The sequence below is a fragment of the Oncorhynchus masou genome, chromosome 27, assembly GCF_036934945.1.
Source record: "Oncorhynchus masou masou isolate Uvic2021 chromosome 27, UVic_Omas_1.1, whole genome shotgun sequence".
Taxonomy (NCBI): domain Eukaryota; kingdom Metazoa; phylum Chordata; class Actinopteri; order Salmoniformes; family Salmonidae; genus Oncorhynchus; species Oncorhynchus masou.
In genome coordinates, this window is record NC_088238.1 from 18,095,499 (window position 1) to 18,101,498 (window position 6,000).

Here is a 6,000-nt window from a genome sequence, read left to right on the forward strand (position 1 = left end):
CTGTTGTTACTCCTGTTTTGTATGGAGAGCACCAGTCTGTTGTTACTCCTGTTTTGTATGAGAGCACCAGTCTGTTGTTACTCCTGTTTTGTATGAGAGCACCAGTCTGTTGTTACTCCTGTTTTGTATGGAGAGCACCAGTCTGTTGTTACTCCTGTTTTGTATGGAGAGCACCAGTCTGTTGTTACTCCTGTTTTGTATGGAGAGCACCAGTCTGTTGTTACTCCTGTTTTGTATGGAGAGCACCAGTCTGTTGTTACTCCTGTTTTGCATGGAGAGCACCAGTCTTTTGTTACTCCTGTTTTGCATGGAGAGCACCAGTCTGTTGTTACTCCTGTTTTGTATGGAGAGCACCAGTCTGTTGTTACTCCTGTTTTGTATGAGAGCACCAGTCTGCACCTGTTTTGTATGGAGAGCACCAGTCTGTTGTTACTCCTGTTTTGTATGGAGAGCACCAGTCTGTTGTTACTCCTGTTTTGTATGGAGAGCACCAGTCTGTTGTTACTCCTGTTTTGTATGAGAGCACCAGTCTGTTGTTACTCCTGTTTTGTATGGAGAGCACCAGTCTGTTGTTACTCCCGTTTTGTATGAAGAGCACCAGTCTGTTACTCCTTTCCAGGAAAAGCAGTTGTTCTTCCTTTATGCAAAATACGTTGGTTGTTTTATTGTTTCTTCGGGACCTGTTATTCTGTTGTTCTGTTATTCATTGAAGTAATTTCTAACCATAGTGAGTGTTATACATCTTTATTCTGAGAGGGAGGGAGGGAGGTTTACTGGTTTTATTAAATACTAATTAGGGTTGGGTTCCTTTCAAGGCCTGTTGAATGCTGCCACTGAGGAGTTCTGAATGAGTCTGTGTGCCTGTCATTCTCTCTCTTTCTCTCTCTCTCTTGTCACTTTCTCCCTGACTGTTTATTTTTCTCTCTCTTCTCTCTCATCTCTCTCTCTCTGTCTCTCTCTCTCTCTCTCTCTCTCTCTCTCTCTACATGTCTGTCTCTCTCTCCCCTGTTGTGTCCACTCCACCGTTGCCTAATTGTTAGTAGCGTTTGTTTTCTCCTTCTGTCCATCCTGTCTCTCCTCTCCTCCTCGAGTTAATGCGGTGATGTGGGCCACACAGTGATTGACAGGCTCTTTGACTCGCCTCTCCCTCCCACTGAGCTATCCCACAATGCACTTCACCAATTGGCTTCAATACCTTTTATTTTTGATTATCTCTGTGCTTTTCTGGTACTATAGGCTTAGATTGTAGACGTAAGATTTCTCACCCACCTCTTGAAATGAACAAGTCATACAGGCCAATATAATTCCCCTTGTTTCTATACAGTGGCCTGTCTGAAATGGAACATTTCAAATCCCATAGGATCTCTCTCTCCTCAAAGACCTTATCACTACAGACATACCCACCACCACACCAGCTCTCCTCGGAAATAAGAACAGAATGATTTACTCATCTCCTTGTACCTTCCTCTCTCCCCTTTCTCTCTCTCTCCCCTTTCTCTCTCTCTCGTCTTCTCTCTCTCTCATATCTTCTCTCTCATCATCTCTTCCCTTTCTCTCTCTCTCCTTTCTCTCTCTCTCTCTCTCATATTCTCTCTCTCCTTTCTCTATCTCTCGTCTTCTCTCTCTCTCATATCTTCTCTCTCATCATCTCTTCCCTTTCTCTTTCATCTTCTCTCTCCCCTTTCTCTCTCTCATCTCTCTCATCTTCTCTCTCTCATCTTCTCTCTCTCATCTTCTCTCTCCCTTTCTCTCTCCTCTCTCTCATCTTCTCTCTCCCCTTTCTCTCTCTCCTCTCTCTCATCTTCTCTCTCCCCTTTCTCTCTCTCATCTTCTCTCTCCCCTTTCTCTCTCTCATCTCTCATCTTCGCTTTTCTTTCTTTCAATTATCACCTTTCTCTCTCATCTTCCCCTCCATCTGTTCCTTCACTTACCTCTGTAAAGGTACAGAGCCCGGGTGGAGAAAGTTCAATCGCCAGCAAAGGTCCATGTGTTCTACATCGACTATGGCAACGTGAGTACCTTTATAGCTGTATCCCTCTTTATGTGAGTACCTTTATTGCTGTATCCCTCTCTACGTGAGTACCTTTATAGCTCTATCCATCTCTATGTGAGTACCTTGATAGCTCTATCCCTCTCTACGTGAGTACCTTTATAGCTGTATCCCTCTCTACGTGAGTACCTTTATAGCTCTATCCCTCTCTACGTGAGTACCTTGATAGCTCTATCCCTCTCTATGTGAATACCTTTATAGGTCTATCCCTCTCTATGTGAGTACCTTTATAGCTCTATCCCTCTCTACGTGAGTACCTTTATGGCTCTATCCCTCTCTACGTGAGTACCTTTATGGCTCTATCCCTCTCTTCGTGAGTACCTTTATAGCTCTATCCCTCTCTACTAGAGGTCGACCGATTAATCGGAATGGCCGATTAATTTGGGCTGATTTCAAGTTTTCATAACAATCGTAAATCGGTATTTTTGGCCGCTGATTTTCCGATTATGTCACGATCGTCGTATTGAGGAGACCAAAGTGCAGCGTGATGTGAATACATCCCTTCAATGATAGATGAAAACAAACACAAAGTACACTAAACAAACAAACAAACAAAATATCAAAACGAACGTGACCGCTATAAATACTGAGTGCAAACATGCAACATCACATAGACAATAACCCATGAACCCAAACTGGAAAATGGCAACCTAAATAGGATCCCCAATCAGAGACAACGACAAACACCTGCCACTGATTGAGAACCATATCAGGGCAAAACACATAGAAATAGTCAAACTAGACATACAACATAGAATGCCCACTCATATCACACCCAGACCAAACAAACAACGCAAATCAAGGTCAGAGTGTGGCAGATTTTTTTTATTTTATTATTATATATTTATTTTTTTACACCTATTTTACACTTATTGAATCTTTATTTAACTTGGCAAGTCAGTTAAGAACACATTCTTAATTTCAATGACGGCTTGAAATGGTGGGTTAACTGCCATGTTCAGGGGCAGACCGACAGATTTTCACCTTGTCAGCTCGGGGAACCAATCTTGCAACCTTACAGTTAACTAGTCCAACGCAATAACGACCTGCCTCTCTCTCGTTGCACTCCACAAGGAGACTGCCTGTTACGCAAATGCAGTAAGCCAAGGTAAGTTGCTAGCTAGCATTAAACTTATCTTATTAAAAACAATGAATCATAATCACTAGTTAACTACACATGGTTGATGATATTATTAGAAATTATCTAGCGTGTCCTACGTTGCATATAATCTGACTGAGCATACAAGTATCTAAGTATCTGACTGAGCGGTGGTAGGCAGAAGCAGGCGCGTAAACATTCATTCAAACAGCACTCTCGTGCGTTTTGCCAGCAGCTCTTCGTTGTGCATCAAGCATTGCGCTGTTTATGACTTCAAGCCTATCAACTCCCGAGATGAAGCTGGTGTAACCGAAGTGAAATGGCTGGCTCGTTAGCGCGCACTACTCGCTCTGAGCCTTGGGGTGGTTGTTTCCCTTGCTCTGCATGGGTAAAGCTGTTTCGATGTGGTGGCTGTTGTCGTTGTGTTGCTGGTTCGGGCCCAGGGAGGAGTGAGGAGAGGGACGGAAGCTATACTGTTACATTGGCAATACTAAAGTGACTATAAGAACATCCAATAGTCAACGGTTAATTAAATACAAATGGTATAGAGGGAAATAGTCCTATAATTCCTATAATAACTACAACCTAAAACTTCTTACCTGGGAATATTGAAGACTCATGTTAAAAGGAACCACCAGCTTTCATATGTTCTCATGTTCTGAGCAAGGAACTGAAATGTTAGCTTTCTTACATAGCACATATTGCACTTTTACTTTCTTCTCTAACACTTTTTTGCATTATTTACACCAAATTGAACATGTTTCATTATTTACTTGAGGCTAAATTGATTTTATTGATGTATTATATTAAGTTATAATAATTGTTCATTCAGTATTGTTGTAATTGTCATTATTACAAATACATAAAAAAAAAAAAATTAAAGTCTGATTAATCGGCATCGGCTTTTTTGGTCCTCCAATAATCGGTACCGGTATCGGCGTTGAAAAATAATAATCGGTCGACCTCTACTCTCTACGTGTCCGTCTGTTCGTGTGTGTCCGTCTGTTTGTGTGTGTGTCCGTCCGTGTGTGTCCGTCCGTGTGTGTGTCCGTCCGTGTGTGTCCGTTCCGTGTGTGTCCGTCCGTGTGTGTGTCCCTGTTCGTGTGTGTGTGTGTGTCCGTCCGTGTGTGTGTCCGTCCGTGTGTGTCCGTGTGTGTGTCCGTTCGTCCGTGTGTGTGTGTCCGTTCCGTGTGTGTGTGTGTCCGTTGTGTGTCCGTGTGTGTGTGTCCGTCCGTGTGTGTGTGTGTCCGTCCGTGTGTGTCCGTCCGTGTGTGTGTCCGTTGTGTGTGTCCGTGTGTGTGTGTCCGTGTGTCCGTGTGTGTCCGTTCATTCGTCCGTGTGTGTGTCCGTTCCGTGTCGTGTGTGTGTCCGTTCGTGTGTGTGTGTCCGTGTGTGTCCGTTCTGTTCGTGTGTGTGTCCCGTGTGTGTGTGTGTGTGTGTGTCCGTGTGTGTGTGTGTGTGTCTGTGTGTGTGTGTGTCTGTTCGTGTGTGTGTCCGTTCGTGTGTGTCCGTCCGTGTGTGTGTGTCCGTTCGTGTGTGTGTGTGTGTGTGTCCGTCGTGTGTGTGTCCGTTCGTGTGTGTGTCCGTTCGTGTGTGTGTCCGTTCGTGTGTGTGTCCGTTCGTGTGTGTGTCCGTTCGTGTGTGTCCGTCCGTCCGTGTGTGTGTGTGTGTCCGTTCGTGTGTGTGTCTGTTCGTGTGTGTGTGTGTGTCCGTTCGTGTGTGTGTGTGTCCGTTCGTGTGTGTGTGTGTGTGTGTCCGTTCGTGTGTCCGTGTGTGTGTCCGTTCGTGTGTGTGTGTGTCCGTTCGTGTGTGTGTCCGTTCGTGTGTGTGTGTCCGTCGTTCGTGTGTGTGTCCGTCCGTTCGTGTGTGTCCCGTGTGTGTGTCCGTGTGTGTGTGTGTCCGTTCGTGTGTGTGTGTGTGTCCGTTGTGTGTGTGTGTGTGTGTGTCCGTCCGTTCGTGTGTGTGTGTGTGTCCCTTTGTGTGTGTGTGTGTGTGTGTCCCTTTGTGTGTGTGTGTGTCCCTTTGTGTGTGTGTGTGTCCCCTTGTGTGTGTGTGTGTCCCTTTGTGTGTGTGTGTGTCCCTTTGTGTGTGTGTCCCTTTGTGTGTGTGTGTCCCTTTGTGTGTGTGTGTCCGTTCGTGTGTGTGTCCGTTCGTGTGTGTGTCCGTTCGTGTGTGTGTCCGTTCGTGTGTGTGTCCGTTCGTGTGTGTGTCCGTTCGTGTGTGTGTCCGTTCGTGTGTGTGTCCGTTCGTGTGTGTGTCCGTTGTGTGTGTGTGTCCGTTCGTGTGTGTCCGTTCGTGTGTGTGTGTGTCCGTCCGTGTGTGTGTGTGTCCGTTGTGTGTGTGTGTCCGTTCGTGTGTGTGTCCGTTCGTGTGTGTGTCCGTTCGTGTGTGTGTGTGTGTCCAGTTCGTGTGTGTGTGTGTGTGTCCCGTTGTGTGTGTGTGTGTCGTTCGTGTGTGTGTCAGTTCGTGTGTGTGTGTGTGTGTCCGTTCGTGTGTGTGTCCGTTCGTGTGTGTGTGTGTGTGTCCGTTCGTGTGTGTGTGTCCGTTCGTGTGTGTGTGTGTGTGTCCGTTCGTGTGTGTGTCCGTTCGTGTGTGTGTGTCCGTTCGTGTGTGTGTGTGTCCGTGTGTCCGTTCGTGTGTGTGTCCGTGTGTGTCGTGTGTGTGTCCGTTCGTGTGTGTCCGTGTGTGTGTCCGTCCGTGTGTGTCCGTTCGTGTGTGTCCGTTCGTGTGTGTGTCCGTTCGTGTGTGTGTGTGTGTCCGTCCGTGTGTGTGTGTCCCGTTGTGTGTGTGTGTGTGTTCGTGTGTGTGTGTGTCCGTTCGTTCGTGTGTGTGTGTGTGTGTCGTGTGTGTG

At 46.2% G+C, this 6,000-nt stretch overlaps 1 protein-coding gene across 1 annotated transcript in view; it reads left to right on the forward strand.

Moving 5' to 3' along the window:
* LOC135515701 (staphylococcal nuclease domain-containing protein 1-like) overlaps nt 1-6,000 on the forward strand; it is a 434,912-nt gene that overhangs the window by 352,103 nt on the left and 76,809 nt on the right. Inside the window, 1 exon segment of the mRNA XM_064939384.1 lies at nt 1,942-2,011. Within this exon segment, the coding sequence (XP_064795456.1) occupies nt 1,942-2,011 (70 nt within the window).